The sequence below is a fragment of the Acomys minous genome (assembly GCF_964271855.1).
Source record: "Acomys minous genome assembly, chromosome: 3".
NCBI lineage: Eukaryota > Metazoa > Chordata > Mammalia > Rodentia > Muridae > Acomys > Acomys minous.
In genome coordinates, this window is record NC_140485.1 from 73,446,134 (window position 1) to 73,463,139 (window position 17,006).

General features: G+C 45.6%; 1 protein-coding gene across 16 annotated transcripts in view; it reads left to right on the forward strand.

The window, feature by feature from the left end:
- PTPRT (protein tyrosine phosphatase receptor type T) overlaps positions 1-16,689 on the forward strand; it is a 1,106,784-nt gene extending 1,090,095 nt beyond the window's left edge. For all 16 annotated transcript variants that reach the window (XM_084776217.1, XM_084776209.1, XM_084776218.1 and 13 more), the window contains 4 exons: positions 4,563-4,688; positions 5,609-5,772; positions 8,632-8,767; positions 9,342-16,689. In XM_084776217.1, coding sequence (XP_084632343.1) covers positions 4,563-4,688; positions 5,609-5,772; positions 8,632-8,767; positions 9,342-9,395 — 480 coding nt within the window. In that variant the 3' untranslated portion in view covers positions 9,396-16,689. The remainder of the gene's footprint in view (positions 1-4,562; positions 4,689-5,608; positions 5,773-8,631; positions 8,768-9,341) is intronic.
- The last annotated feature ends 317 nt before the right edge of the window (positions 16,690-17,006 follow it).

Consider the following 17,006-nt stretch of genomic DNA (forward strand, 5'->3'; position numbering starts at 1 on the left):
AGGGCATCTTTCATGGCCTTAACAGTGATGGAGATCATGAGGTGTAACACTGTACAGCAGCTGCCCCAGCACCGCCTACACAGACTACTTGACTTCTGCTCAGTTTAACTCATTTTGACCACAGACAGCAGAAGCCCCTCTGCTTTCTGGGGAGAAGTGTGAGCATTTCTATAATCATCAGTGATGATGACGCTGCCTTTGCCTCCTAGAGGTAGTCATGGGTCCTAGCTACACACGTCTGCAGTGTTGCTTCATAATAGACTGTAGGAATTAAGAACCCTGGACAAGTTATCAAGAGAAAAGTATTAAAATGGAATCATAGCATATGTGTGTGTGTGTGTGTGTGTGTGTGTGTGTGTGTGTGTAAATGTAGATATAGGTCATGAAACTAAGAAATGGAGCACAAGGGGGAAGGGCTTTGAAAACCATGATGGTGATATAATACATGTGACAGGTAGGCAGAGGGGAGAGTGTTTTGGGGGGAAGACACAAGACAGAGGAGGGAAATCGAGGAGTAGTAGAGAGAAAGAGGAGGCCTGACAAAGCAGGCTATATGTCTGAAAATACAGCAAGGAAACCTGTTTGATTGTTTAATTGTCAAACCAAGTAGCAAACTTCTTTCTAGCATTTTCACACTTAGTTTTCCTTGATCCTGGCCCTCATCTTATTCAATCCCCAATCTCCCTGTTTCCTCTGCCCTCCCACACTATTACTACCTTTCTGCCTCACAATTCTCCTTTATCGTGTGTGCTGTTACCCTCCTCACTCTACTTCTTAAAGGCCTCTTCTTTTCTCCCCCTCCTGGACCCCTTCTGGCTCCCTGACCTCTTACTACACTCACTCCCACACAACCACACACACTATAAAAATTAAGAACTAGGAGCTGCATAGGAGAGAGTGTAGCATTTGTCTTTCTTTGTATGGTGCTTTTAAAAATAGCCTTGAGAACAACAAAATAAGCAGAATTTTAAAATGTATTTTAAAATGTAAATTTAAAAAAAATAAAGGAAGGAAGAAAGAAAGGAAAGGAAAAGAAAATGAGGGAAATGGGGCTGGGTGAGGAAGCTCAGTGGACAGCTGGCTGCTAGCACTTCCTGACAACCTGAATTCAACATTCAGAACCCACAATGGGCACAGTGGAGGAGAACTGAGCTCTGAAAGTTGATCTCTGAACTACACAGGCAAGTGAAATGTACACACTCACACACACACACTAATAGTAACAAAAAAAATTAAAGAAATATAATGTACTTCAATTAGGAGCCCCAATGCATTTATTTTCCCACTTTTTCTATACTTCATAGGCCAAACTGGAAGCTTCTACTCAAACAGAACCATGCATTTGGACACAAAGATAGTCTTAAGCTAACCCAGAGAAGGTATTTTTGTTGAGGAAAATCATTGACAAGTCTGGAAGGGCCCCCTGGAAATGGAGCATTTGGCTCCCCTCCACTTCTGTCTCCTATTTCCTGTTTCTGGATTACGTGCAGTGTGCCGGCCTCTGAGGAGGAGACCCTGATGATCCCTGGCATCTCAAATGCGCATCTGCCCACACATTGCCCAGCTGAATGTCACCCACTGCTGCTGCTGTGGTCTCACGAATTAGGGAACCCAAGTGGAAAGATGGCACCGATTTAGGATTAGAAGGACCCCGCTACCTTCTCCAGCCCTCCGGGCATGATGAGAAAGTGACCTGGAAAATAAAATGGAGAGAAGTGTCCTAAAATGTAGGACTCTTGTTTGATGCATAGTAGAACCTATTAGCTTGAGAAATTGGTCTGGAAATCTTATTAAAAGAGACAAATCATTTCACATTCTCCTCAGGCTGAAAATATTGGGGGTAATAGACTCTTCCCAGTGCTGCAGGTCTGTGCACCCCATGTCAGGATCACAGCCAAACTCCGCCAAGGCTAAATCCAATGCAAGCAATAAAGCCAATTATTTTTTTTAAATGGGACGTTCTGATTAATTCCAGTTTCTCTGGCCAGCCACAGACTTATCGGTACCAGTGCCTCATTACTGTGAAGGCTGCACGGCAGAAGAGCCAGTGGCAAAGAGAAATGAAGTTCAAATTGTGGATTTGTCATTACCGCACAGCTCAGCAGCAGCAGATTGTCCAGCCGCAGAGGCCCCTGCGACCAGCGCCCCCTACCCAACCCCCACATTCACACTTTCGTTCTCAATATGTTTGATTAACCTCTGATGGAGAGGCTAGGCAAGCAGAGGACCAGTGCCTTTATGAGACTTCATCTTGAGCATCTTTGTTACTTGAGAGGAGTTATGAGAAGGTACATTCTTCTACATGAATGCAGAACGTGCCACGCCGCCCCCCCCCCCTTCACCCCCGACTTAGAAGAGGGCATTTAACTTGAGAATCCTTGACTTCACATTGTTATGTAAACGATATACATTTGATAGGATAGGAGCTATATAAATTTTGGTTCTGGGTCTGGTGATACGTAATACCCTCTGGCGATGCCTAGACAGTGGCAGTAAACAGGAAATCTCAGACACCCAGAACCCTGCAGAGAAACAACTAGCCCTTTGCACTACTTCATTGTAATGCTGTGATATCTGTAGGTTACGTGTGCCAAATACATTTTCTGCAGCCCTGGGCATTGAACATAGGGCCTCCTGCGTGTGTGGCAAGTGCTCTACCACTGACCTGCATCCCCCAGTTTTGACTTTATGATGTCACCAACCAATGATCCACTTAAAGGGCTGCAACCCCATTATAAGCCAAGGAATGGATAGTTAAACCATACTACAGCAAAAACTATACAAGAATTGAATTATAAATGCAGTACTGACCTGCAATATCAAGTTGGTATTGTTTCGTGGCTGATACCGTACTAAACTATTTGCTTTCATGAATTATCTCCTTTCTCTCCCAAACAAGCCTAACAGAAAAAGAGATGGCAAGGGTTAGTGTGGGTGTCTAGACAGAAAGGACTGCAAGTCTCTGTCTAAACTACTCAGCTCTGCAGCTGAAACACTTGGAGCAGCAGTCCCGGACAATACGGAAGAGGTTCACATGTGTCAATTAAACTTTATTTACAAAACTATTTTGTCTGCCAGCCGCAGCTGAAGTTAAGTGATGGTATCTCTAAGTGCGAACGTCAGGTTTCTACTGATGAGAAGGCAAGAGACATGATGTTTTCTTTCCTTCGTTGGTTTCCTTCACGCCCCACCTCCTGTTCTTTATCATCCATTCTAGTTCCAAAAGGAGAAGGAAAGAACAGAAAACATGATGCCATGGACTCCCCAGGGTGAATTAGCAATTCACTGCCATCAACAAACAGAGAATAATCCCCCGCCCCCAACCCTCAGGAAAACCCTGCCTCACTCTCACGGGTCACGTCTGTCATTATCTTCAAGCTGGTGTGGGCCATAGGTGACTTCATCCTTAGACACTCAACACAGCACTGCTGCCAGAAGCTTAAGTGGGTTTTACGAGGGTTCACTATCCCTTCTTAGCAGCTCCAAGGTGGCATTTCTAGTGCATGGTCTCTGTCCAGGCACCAGTAACCCCAAAATCCTTTGGCCTCAATTGTCACTCTCTTGTATGTCCCAAACCTAAGACAATGGTTCTAGGTAAGGTCTATCTCAATGCTCCTTAGAGCTCCTCGGGAATGTGGAGGAGTGGGATTTGCTCCTCCACAGACATCCAGACTAAAGTCACCCAACAAATGAGTAGACTCCAGTGAATGAGTGAATCCATCATCCTTGAGGAGACACATAAAGAACAACTGTGGTCTGAGCCCAGGGTGCCCCGGTGTCTCCAGTCCTGCATTGGCTTGACAGTGTTCTCAGGAAGTGTTCTGTATACTGGAGCCGGAGCCTGTGCTCATAGCTGTTCCCATAGCTGTGACACTCAGACCCTGGGAGATGGGAACAAACAGCCTCCAGCTGAGACACCGAGAGTGAGGAGTGACACCGGCTATGGGCTCTAAGCTATGTCTGCAGGTCCCAAGTCCAGAAAGGTTGAAAGACAGTCAGCAAAGTCAGCACTATGAAAATGTTCTTATGGTACAAGGGACACAGGGTTATCCTCTATTTACACACGAGGGCAGAGCGCTGGGTGACAAACTTATATGCATCAGAGTCTAGATTTGGAGCCAAGACTGTCAGATGCCCAAATATGTACTTTATAAAACAATTAATCTGAATATGACTGAGCAGTCACTGTAGACTTCTCTGGAATGGGAAACAGTCGCCTCAGCTGTGGTAACTTGGAACCAGCTTTGTGCCTGCCCTTCAGTTGCGGTCCCTAAAATTCTTACATTAGCGTTTGTAGGTAGATGCCATTCTCCCCATTTCACAGACAAGAAGATGAAGGTCCAGAGATTTAAGAAATGGTTTGATGTCAGCAAAGCAATTCTTTTTAAGCCTGCCCCTTTGTTCAAAGCTTTAACAAAAGAAGTTGGACCGGCGCCTACACAGGAAAACTATGTACACTTTGCTTCACAAGACTGAACCTTTCCGGTGCTCTGTCCTGGTCACAACAAGAAAGGCAGTCCTTATTTCTCCTTGGCCTTCTGTGACCTCTTTTTCTGCTGTAGCTCTGTATGCAGTACTGGCCTGAGAAGACCTCTGGGTGCTACGGTCCCATCCAGGTGGAGTTTGTCTCTGCAGATATTGATGAGGACATCATCCACAGAATCTTCCGGATCTGTAACATGGCTCGGGTGAGTGCAGAGCCGCCATGGCTCACTGTTCCCCCCTTCTTTGCAGAACAGATTGGGGCTGCCGGCAGAGGATCCCACTGAGCCAGCCAAGAGTCTGTGTTACTCCCTCCTGATAAACTCTTCCTTGGGGAAATGATGCCTTTGCTGATTCCGGCTCCAGAGCCAGCAATGGCTCCAGCAGAGATAGAGGCACAGAGCGGCATCCAGCCTGCCAGCTGCCTGTTTCCTGACACGCTAGCAGCCATGTAGACAAAACTTTCCAGACATTAGCTCTTTCCCACTCTGGCACACGGCACTCATACCCTCAAGTTGGGTCTTAAGGAGCTTTGGACCAAGTCGTGCAAACATTGACGTGGAAAAATAATTAGTTGCTTTCAAAAGTCTAGTTACTGGTTGAACACTAGGTGAGAGAGGGAACAACACAAAGTAATGAAATGACGGCTTACTATTGCTCTCCACTGAGAACCCAGAGAGATGGTACTTAGTATCTGCCCTCCGAGTTTACTATAAATAGAAACATGAGATAAATTGTAATGAGTAATGAACTTCAGAGAGAAAGAAGACTACTCGGTAGAACAAAGAAAGGCATTCTTAAAGAAAGCAATGTCTAGCCCTGGAAGTGGCCTGCCTGAAATCCCAGCACTCAGGGAGGCAGAGGCAGACAGATCTCTGTGAGTTCTAGGCCAGTCTGGTCCAGGACAGCCAAGGCTACACAGACAGGAGTCTTCAAGCTGCAGAGAAAGTTAAGCAGTGCACACAGAGATATGACCTTAGGTATAAAGACACTCTGTGTCCATGACGGTACAGCTGTGGCCCCACTCAGTCTGACTTCTACTCTATTACAGCTCTCTAAAAATCTGAAAGCCTTGGCTGCTTGGCTATGCCCATCAGAACCGCCCTAACCAGTGTTCTACTCTCAGCCACAGGACGGCTATCGCATTGTCCAGCACCTGCAGTACATTGGCTGGCCTGCGTACCGGGACACGCCCCCCTCCAAGCGCTCACTGCTCAAAGTGGTCCGACGGCTGGAGAAGTGGCAGGAACAGTACGATGGGAGAGAGGGCCGCACTGTGGTCCACTGCCTGTGAGTACTGCAGAGGTAGAGTGATGGGAAACAGGATATTTGAGATAGTTGCTGGTGGCACAGCACGTCCCACGCGTATCCAGTGGTATCTCGTCTTAGCAGCCCCTCTAATCCACTGAGGATGTGGATAAAGGCACACGAGCCCTTTAATGAGCCGAGGTGCCAGCTGAGGTGCCAGTTTCTTACCTACTGTTGTATGACTCACTGCTGATGCAGAGCCTAGCGGGCAGCCAACTCCCCAGTGTTCCCAACACAGAAGTGAGTTCCACTCTTCAAAGGGAGGTATGAACATCATCCTGCTAGACAAAAGAAACCGTAGGATAACGTGGGTCCCACTGACCAGAGCCCCCTTGTGTTACATCTTATAGGAGAAAAAAAAAAGACAGTCTTATATTACCTTAATTTAAGCCACGAGTTTAAAATTAATCATTTCATCCCATCCGGGAGGTAGATACTATCAATTTGCAGGAAGCACACTGAAAGCATAGATGGTTAAGGGGACAGAGCTAGGTGCAAAAGGGACTCCATTTGGATCCCGAAGACTGTGAGCTATTGTGCTGTCTACTGCCCCACACTGTATCTAAGAAGAGGGAGGGTGGGGAGGAACATTTAGGATAAGGACCTCTTAGACAGGGTAAGGACCTCTTGGACTTGCTCTTTGTGTCAGGCTCCTGGCATGTCTCTGACCTTATGTTTAAGTAGACACAGGGACACGGACACAAGGGGGAAACACTACTGCAGCAGGTGGCTTTTCAGGGCCCTGGAATCCATGTCTTCCTCTGGGTGCACTGAGCTCAAGAACAGTTACTAGGATGATCTTTGCTTCCTGTCTTAGGATGGGCACAGCATAAATAATAAACAAGCAAATAATGGTGTGGCTCTTGGTTTCCCCATCTGTCCATTGGGTGTGTTGATGTATGTAGACCATGTTTAGACCCTGTGGTGCTCAAGCATAAAACATTTAGAAAACTGATAGCCTCCAACAGAGAGATTTAAGAATGCCATAGCAGGAAATATATGCAAATGTAAGGATGATTCCTTAAGAGGAAATGTCACAGAGCCTACCACGAAGAAGGGTTCTAAGAAGAGTTTAGGCCCATAGAACATCTGCAGCCATAAGAGATTTACACGTGATGTTAGATCTACAACTTTCAACTGTTCAGAGCATCATTATAGAGGGGAAGTGACTGAGAAGCCCTTTCTCTTTAAAAAATATTGTATTCCAAAAAATATGAACCAAACTCATCTCTCTTTGTCAGAATAATTCTTTCTGGCCTGAGCAGAGGCCATTAATTGCCTTTCATTGACCTTAGAATTGACTTGGTTTTTTTTTTTTCTTCCAAAGCCGCTAATTGTTCGCTTTCATTCAGATAGCTGGTTCACACATGTCAGGGAAGTCAGAGCTTAGAGCAGGTTAAACACACATGTGCACACTCAGAGTTGAAAAGCTCCCACCTCTAGAAGGTTCTCTCTAATGATACAGATAGATACAGACTCCAGGAGCATACTGTGTGCTGTGCCTTCTCCGGTGATGGACAATGTCTCTCTCGATACCGCAGAAACCAGCAACTGGTTTCCATCCCCGCTTCCCTCCGGTTCCTTCCCACACATTAGATGCTCCTTCGTTAGCACAGGACAACGCCCATTCCTCAAGACTCCATTAAGCCCTGAGATGATACATCTTCTTGCTTCATCCTTTGGTCTTTGTGTTTTTATTTCAAAAGATACTAAACCCTCCTTTCCAGGAAGGCTTCCTACTCGCTAATGTTTTTATTTGCTAGCCTATGAGGGCAGGGGTGGCTTGGTTCATTTGTTGGTGTTTAGGTTGGTTTTCACCAATGTCTCACCTACTCTAGGTAATCAGCACAAGGGTGTCATTCTACCCATAGAGACCTGGGCATCCTTGGGGACCCCAGGCACCATGACAAACACTGAAATGCAGTCACCCACCAGTTAAGGGAGGATAACTTTCTGTACTTGAGACATCTGGTTGTTAGGTTTCCTGTAGGTGAAACATCTGGGAGATTGACTAAATGCCTTACTTTGTGCCCAGATGTTCCTTAGACACAGACCATTACCTGAAATCATTAGCTGCCTTTGGCAGCATGCCCAGGAGTTCAGAATCAGGTAGGTTCCTGGAAGGGCTTGTTTCCATGAGGATAATTTGTGGAGCTTCAGAAGGAAGAAGCAATTGAGGGATGGCCATTCCAAGAGCATGCAGTCCCTTCTACCCAAGACCAGTAGGATGCTATTTAAACAAGATTTAAAGTGGAGCCATGGAGTTGGACTGATATTTCAGAAATGCCGAGCCAATGCCCGAGGACCACAGTCCAAAGTCAGGGCTAGCTAGCCCAAGACTCATCAAACTATTGTTGTCTTTATTAGAATACAGAAAGAACTAGTGATAAAACAAATTAGTAACTTTTTCCATTGTTTTCCCTGGATGTCTGGTAAATCCAGAGTATCTCTTTGGGACATGAATGTAGTAGGTACCCATGTAAAAAGACATAATACCATCCTGCCTTGAGCATGTACATCAGTGTGCCTGGAATAAAATGTTCATAGATCCAAAGAAACATCAGTGTAATTGAACCCCCAAAGGTCATATGGTCTAACCTATTTATTAGGTAGCTGGGCAACTTGCACCCAGGACAAGAAATTCCTTTCCCAAGGTCCGAGAAGATTCACAGTCCCAGTGGAACTTAAACCAAAGCCCATGGCTCAGATTAAAGTGTTTATGGTTGCCTGACCACATCTGCTAGGACAGCTACTCCTCGCTTCCACAATGTAGCTTTAGGATCAACATGTGTCTGAGTAAGGGTCCTGGGCACTGGGCTCACCTGTTCCCTCTGTGTTTAGAAATGGGGGAGGCCGCAGCGGAACCTTCTGTGCCATCTGCAGTGTGTGCGAGATGATCCAGCAGCAGAACATCATTGACGTGTTCCACATTGTGAAGACCCTACGCAACAACAAATCCAACATGGTGGAGACACTGGTGAGCCCCCAAGAGCCATTACCCAACAGCCAAAGCCTTTGTGTTCCCTGAACCTGAAAAAAAAAATGTAACTGTAAATAGGACATGCCTTCAGCAGCTGGGTCTTAATTGAATACCAGCCTACGTTCCTTGTTGGTCCCCTGGGAGTTTGTGAGGATGGCAGACTCTTGAGGCCCATCCCAAATGGACAGAGCCAGAACCATCATTTTTCAGCACTGCCCCTACATGTTCTGCATGAAGGTTGTATCTAGTTTGAGAAGCCTTGGTGTGGGATGTAGTGACCAAAGGGGAGTGACCTCAGTTGGGCATTCTTGGAAGTATAGGCAGGAGTAGGCATCAATCAGGATATTGCAGGTTGTTCAGACATGGGCTGTTGATAATTTCTACTTGATTTTTAGTGTGTGTACAGGTAAGTGTTCTCCAAAATCTGCCTCTAATATAATGCATTCTCTCTCTCTCTCTCCCCCTCTCTCTCCTTCTCCTTCTCTCTCTCTCTCTCTCTCTCTCTCTCTCTCTCTCTCTCTCTCTCTCTCTCACTCTCTTGTCTCCATCTCTTTCCTTCTCTTCCTCTCAGGAACAGTATAAATTTGTATATGAGGTGGCACTGGAATATTTAAGCTCCTTTTAGCCTGGTTGGATAGGGAACCTGCCAGCGTCCAGAGGCTGCTGCAGCTGCCCCTCTCTCTCTCCGTGACTGACAATGACTGGTCTCAAGAGCTCAGAGGTGGCACACCTGCCCAACTCCAAGAAGAACTCTGGAGGTCTCTTCAGTGGGGTCTGCAGCTCCTGGGGGGAGGGGGTCTTCTGTAGCTGTGGGAGCTGCTGTGCTGATGGAGACGAGCTTCCCTTCTACACCGGACAGCATCAGGCCCACAGAAGTCTCCCCAAGCAAGGCCCTGGACTTCTGATCCCCAGACCTCTTCTTTTCTTCTTTCTGAGTTTGTTATTCTCCTGGAAAGCTAACTGTGCAGGTGCTGCTGGGTGTGGGGAGCCAGCCAGTCCCTTCCCTTGCCATCCTTAAGAGTACTGGGGGGTAGAAGTTCTTCTCCATGTTATCATGCAAAAGAGTATAGTTTGGGGGATCACTGGGTTATTGGTCCCCACAATCCCTTACAGGGGATGCCAGTCTGCGCATCAGTGTGACTTCTGGATGTCCCATAGACTACAGGAGGGGGGCCTTCTTCGTCTTACACCTAACCTGTGCTGGGCTTGACTCGCTATACCATCTCCAGCCAGGCCTTGACCTTCTGTAACCTCCCGGCCAAGCAACTGTATCCACATCACACTTCAGCAAAGGTTTCCATTGCTTTTCCATAGTCTATAGGGGAGGAGGGCTCATAGGAAATGTTACAGTACATTTTCTATGTTTGCTGAAAGGGCCGTTCTCCTGGGGCGGGGCTCTTGCTGGCCTGTGTAGTATAACCCTGTGCTTCCTAAGTGGTGCTTTCTATGGGAAGACAAAAAAGAAAAGCTTTGATTATTTTTCCCAAGTACGTGTGAAAAGAAACTCTTATGAGAGTATAAAATTTCCATATTCTCTTATGTCAAGAAAGGAAGGAAGGAAGAGAGGGAGGAGGGAAAGAAGGAAAGAAAGAAAAAGTTAGAATGCAAGTTTGGATGTGTGGCTGTAAGATAAATCTCTTAGGCTCATTGTATTTCCTGGAACATATATTCCTGGTATACATTTATTTATATACACCCTTGAAAAGCCCCACACAGATAATACAGCCACTGAGCACACGAGACGGTCTCCCTGGGATTGGTCCCTTGTTTGGGAGGAAAATACAGCAACAGCATTATAATTTGTCTCTTCAAATGTAAGCTCTTTCCTAAAGAAATCTGGCTGCCATTTTGAAATTGGCTACTGGAGCACCAACTTGGTTTATGTAATACAATAAGTGGATTTAGGTCTGGGCCCCTGAGCCTTGCTGAAAGCGTAAATTAATAAATTAATAAGGAAAGGGAGAGAGCATTCATGAAGCATTTACTGCAAGCCAAGCATCATGCTTACCACCTTCCATAGGACGTCTCATATAGTCCACAGCACCCCTAGCGAGCGCTGACGTCATTTTCATTTTTTTTTTTTTTATTAAAGAGACCCAAGCACCTTCTTCAGTGATGGAATTCTGGGTTCAAAAAGGCAGGTTATGATGATAGAATCTACCTGCCATTTTCTTCATGCTTTCTCAACCAGGCAATTCTTTTTATAGAAGAAAAATAAGGCTAGAAACTTCTGAGTAGAGAGAGAACTCCATGAGTGGAAATTTAATTCGTTCTTTCTGATACCAGTTCTTCTTGGTAGCCCAAACTTTCAGATATATTTTATTAACTCATTCCCAGCTCCCCAGGAAAGCTAGTCTTATCTAATTTCATCATTGCTTTAAAAAAAAAAAAACAATTCTCGTGTTCCCTCCGGCTACAAGGGAGCCAGCTTGGGAAGCTCTGTAGCCAGGGCTGAGCCACAGTATCTGACAGCCTTAACAGCCAGGAGCCTCGGAAGGTCAATCTTGCAGACTGATCTAGTCGCAGAGCATGAGGGACACAGAAGCCAATAAAGTACACATCTTGCCCTTCAGGCCCACTGTATACTAGGGAAGCTGAGCCACGCTGTAACGGCGGAACATACAAGATTTCAACGAGCTTAGACATCAGAGTGACTCACTCTGCCTCGAGCTTGCTAGGCAACATCCATTCCAGCTGAGTCTCAACAGATAGGAAAGAAGAGAAAGGAAATGCAAGCCAAGGGGGTCAACATGCCTAGTGCTAAGGAATGGTGAGAGGGTACCAGGAGGGACAGGTGTTGGGAGGTCAGCCCAGCTAGAATGTAGCAGGACGGGGACAATGGCAGGAAGGTAGCCAGAGCCAAAGAGGGACTGTAAAGGACAGGGCCGCCGCCCTGCACGCAACAAGAAGCTGGCAGACCTCAGCGGCAATGCACTCCGATTAATTCTGGAGATGAACGACTCTTTCTGGATCAGCAGGACAGGCTCTTTTCCCTTCATCAGACACTGTGAAAACATCCCCCTCAGTGTGTGCTTTTAATATGTTACGTGTGTGCATGTGTGTGTGTGTGTTCACTATTTTGTTGCTGGAACAAAACATGGAGTAGACCATGAGACTCAGCTCTTATGTAAAGCACAGGGTCTCTGCTCTGCCGTGGAGCAGGGTCAACAACATGAGGATAGGATATGAAAGGAAGCCAAGGAACCAGCTTCTACTGGTGTGAGCCCATGAGCTCTCTAGAAGTCCCAGAACACCGGGGTTGATTAAGAAGGCTGTTACTTTGGAGGTTCCAGAGGAAACATCTCAAAGAAAGGGCAAGCAAAAGAATCCTCTCAGTTACTGTTCTCCTTTGACGGGCCTCTTCCCAGGTATATTTAAGTATATTCCCCAGGCCCCGGGCCCCCACTGGTCCTTCCAAATTCCTGTGGCTCTCCTCTCCTATCCTGAATGGATTTTCCTGTAGCCTGCCGGAGTCTGTAGCATAACCAATAAGCATGTTGCATGCCATTTCTTCAGATCCTGGCCAATGCCAACAGAGGAAGCAGAGGGAGGACTGTTTAATCCAAATCCTAGGATCCATCCTGGTGAGGAAGGAGTGAAAGAGCTGACAGACAACAGTGGAAGTCGTCTTTATCATTACATGTGATGGGAATTTAAGGACTAGCATGAGGGGAAAGGAAATGTGTGAAAATTCAGGCCATACTGAGGGAACTCGCCAAAGGTTAACCCATCCCCATATCTTGCCACAACCCAACCATCCTTAAGGAACGTGGTCTTAAACCAGGGCATAGAAATGACATTCTTCACATCCCTGTGGGGGACATGCAGAAGAGCTTAGATGAGATGGAAAAATGGTACTAAGGAAGTCAGACAATATTTTCCCTAGGAAATCTCCCAATAAAATCTACCTTCCAAGAGTCTCTTCTCACCCAACTCTGCTTATAGGGTGGTCTCATCTTGACATGAGCAAAGGAGGGATGCCAAAGTGAATCCTCACTTAGCTAAAATCTTTCTATTGGTCTCCAGTGGAATCCAAGTGGAGAAGGTGTAAAGTATAAATGAGACATGGTGAACTGTCCCCACTTGTGTGTGTTTAAGGCCTATATGGCTTCAGGCCAGATCACAGCTGCCTATCAACACCATATTCTTTTTACCCAACTGATGGATAAAGTAGGGGCCTGTCAGCATCTAGACAGCCACAGCAGGCTCCCTCTTGTAGGAACGGTAGAGGCTGCTTGCTTCAAGTGTTGCCTCTCGCTGTGGGCCTGAGCAATCAATGACCAGCAGATGTCACCTACTCCATGAGACCTGCAGACTCTGTGCTGTGGACTCTAAAGCATGGTCTTGCTCTCCCAACACTCCTGAAGTGTCTGTCTGTGCTTGTGGCCATCAACACTCTACTCATGAGTAAACAGATGCAGATAGAGGACTCCCTTGCCCACATAAGCAAACTTGGCCTGGTTTTCTGACCACAGAGACAACACTCTTCTACCATGGTGTCTGAGATTTTCCCACATGATTGCTCTTCACAACAGGAGCAAGAGCGCAACGAAAGACCCGCTAGATATCGCCAAGGGCCAGTGCAGACAGTGGGAAGTTTCACACTCCTCTAGGGTCTCATGTTTTACACTCATGATATATTTGAATCTTGATTGCTAATTCATTCTTGGTAGTTTAAATACGACCGTATAGATGTATTATTTTTGAATCTGTCCTGTATCTCAGAATCTCTCTGATGGACTTAGGGAATGGTTTCTCTGTCCAAGACATCGTGCCTGGCCGTGACCCTTCATCCTGATGTCACTCTAAACTCAAGGTCACACCAACTTACACTTCCCTAGCACACTCTCCTCTGCTTACAGAGAGCTCTGAAACATATCCACTGACCCACAAAACCCTAAAGACAAAAGAGAGGCCAGATGTGGCCCGACTCAGAAAATTCCTGAATGCTCTGTTGAGTCCTATAGCTTCTGATGTGGGCAAATCTTAGGACAGACTTCGTATGGACATATGGAATCTTAAACACCCTTCACTCCACTTCACTCTGCACAATCCCTGAGTCCCTGTAGCACTCAGCACTCCAGACAGATACCACTAGGAAGTAGAAATTGCTACGGCACAGTACACCATGTAAGTAGGATAAGAGTTTGCTCTTTGGTTTGAAATCTGACGGTACCCTTTCTGGACTATAAAGCACCAGGCTGAACAATACATGGAAAAGGGAACATATCCTCACAAATCCTCAGCCAGGTTTCTAGAAGACCCTAGAAAGCTAGGGCAGGAAAACAGGAATACAAGTGGAAATTCAGGGTCTACTTAGTTGAGCCCAGTGACTTAAATGGCATGGGGAAAGACAAAAGAAAGCCACCCTTCATTAGCCTATAGCTGGCTACCACTGCTAACCAAACAGACCATCAGCATCAAGCTAACGGAAGTTCAGCACTGCAGAAGATATGTCTAGATCCAAGGCTAGGCGTGAACAGGATACTGATCCTATGCCACAACATCAATGGATTATACTGAACCAAGATCCCTAAGTCTGAGTCATCAACCCAAGTTAAAAGACGGGTCAAAAGATAAAACAGAGGTGGCAATGTCATCTCTAAGCCCCGACTTGCTTTTCTTTCCCATTGGCCAATGTATAGTGCTGGGTATAGGTCCCCTGTGTGAGGTTGTCCCTAGACACATATCAAAAAGTATGAAATGCAGAAGTTTCTTTTTACTGAAAATTGGGTCACCTTTGAAATCCTATCCTTCCTGAATGAGAGAGAGAGAGAGAGAGAGAGAGAGAGAGAGAGAGAGAGAGAGAGAGAGAGAGAGAGAGAGTCAGTGGTAGAAATGGGGGAGAAAGAAAATAGTTCTAAATCAAGTTTTCTCTGACACATTTCAGAGTCATGGAGCTGATATCGTCAGAAACACAGCACAAACATCTGTCATATCTATATATGAATAGGCTCTTTCAGTTTCTTGGTAACCATGGATAGACTTTGGCCTGACAGTGGCTGTATCACTCTACTGTGGAGACCAAGAACTATCCCTTGTATCTCATCTGCCAACTTTCACAAGGGGTATAAAAGCTATTTAAGGGGCCACATCCACCCCTGAAATATGTCCATGAATATTAGTGTCCAACAGGTGGAGTCAGTACTCACATTGTTAGCCCCCCTAACCTGGCACCACTTTATATAGCATGGGGCTGACTTAGTGTTGCTCCACTGCAGCTGGTACAGAGAACAGGCATGGATTGTGCTGAAAGACAATCTACTAGAAAGGATTTCTGGGTAGGGAGGGGCTAGGGAGGGGGCGGTGCTTAAGCATGCAGCTTCCTTCTGGAGCTGAGAGCCACTCTAGGTGGTTAAATGCCAACTCTGGCTCTTTGTTTAGAGGGTGAAGCCTAGGAGTCTTGGGTTATTGGACAGAAAAATAATGGTAATAAGATCTGGGCATTCAGCCTGTTTAATATAGGTCACAGTTCTTCAGTGAGAACGCATCCTAGGAGCTTTGTGAGCAGAATTGTGTTAGTCTAGAAAAATGTATGTCTCCTAAAGGGGCAGGCAGGATGCTAGCATCCATCATCTTCGTAAGGCTGTGGATGATTAGAGACCCAGTCAAGCCTAGTTTGCTGCCCTGGTTACTCCTCTGAGTGGTGCTAAGACGAATGAGGAAACTTAATACCTGTAAGGAAGAACTTGATCACTGTGGGAGGGGATAGTTCAGCAGCTGCCCAGACGAAGGCAGACATCTTTATCTCCTAGCTCACAGTGAAGACGCGCACTGCTGAGATAGACTTTAGGCCACTTTCACCTTAGGTGAGTGAGTCCTTGAAAAGTGAGAGTCATGTTTGACTGGTACCTACGAGCTGTCAGCTAAGCAGGCCATGCTCAGTTTGTGAGGGGGAAGCCCCCTACTTTTCCAGCCAAGCCTTCCCTTTATATGTCAATCAAAAGGCAGCTCTAGCTGCATCCACTCGCCTCATCCAGGATGGTTTAGCACAGTTTCAGGCAGCAGCTACTTGGTCATACACGTGATGCTTATTGCCTCTTCTGAGAAGGGCAGCTATCACTCACTGGCCATGAAGGCCCTCAATGACAGCCAGAACCAATAAAGATCCAGGCAGGAGTCCTAACAAGACATCATTTTCATGTGTATTATCTCCAAAGGCTAATTCCGCCCTCACTCCCTGCTCGAGGCCTGTAAGAAAAGATTTCAAAAGCACAGTGATTCTGTTGACACCAGATCATAATCACTCCCAGCGCATAATCACTCCCAGCAACTGGTTCTTGGGCTAGCCCAGGATAACCCAGGCTAACTTATATTTATAATCAGGCTCAAAATCACATTCTACCTGCTCTCTTCACTCTATATCCTAGTATCCAATCAAAGGTACAGCAGTAGCCTCTGTGATTGCCTTGGCTGCTGGGTACTATACCGGTACAGCTCTCAATGAGCTATCATGAGGGTCCCCAGTCTCCACTAGGAAGGCTGACATTTTCGTACCTAAGTGGCATATGATACCACCTGGGACCAAAGACTCCACACTATTCAAAGCCCCCACAAATCCCAATGGCCTGCACTTGTACAGTTTGGGTGTTTGATAGATAAAGCACGTGTGAGAAGAGAAAACAAAAGAAAACAACTTTAAAAAAAAAATTAATAAAGCCAGCACTGTGCTGTCAGTGTTTTGTTCGTTTTGTTTTCCCTTTTTCCTCTTTATTTCCAGTTCTCGCTTCAAAAGGCAGAAGGTAAATAATGTCAGGTCAATGAATATCAGATATATTTTTTGACTGTACATTAAAGTGACGTGTAATCTTTTTACACCTGCAAGTCCATCTTATTTATTCTTGTAAATGTTCCCTGACAATGTTTGTAATATGGCTGTGTTTAAAAAAAAAATCTATACAATAAAGCTGTGACCCTGAGATTCGTGTTTTCCTAAGATATTCACATGTGTGTCTTCCTGGGAGGGAGGGGAAATGAGAAAGGGAAAAATTAAAGCACAAGAGTTAAAGATACTATTATCAGTTAGGTTTCTTTTTGTTTGTTTAATTTTCACAACCATAACACAAGACCTACATTTTATTACCTCTTTGCAGATTAAAAAATGATGCTCAAATATCAAGAGATTTTCCATAAGTATAAACTGAACTGGTAAAAAAAAAAAAAGTTGTATTTAAAGCAGTGCGTTCTTGGCTGTGGCTCAGAACACTTTGATTAAACTTGATGGGGCGTTTGTTAG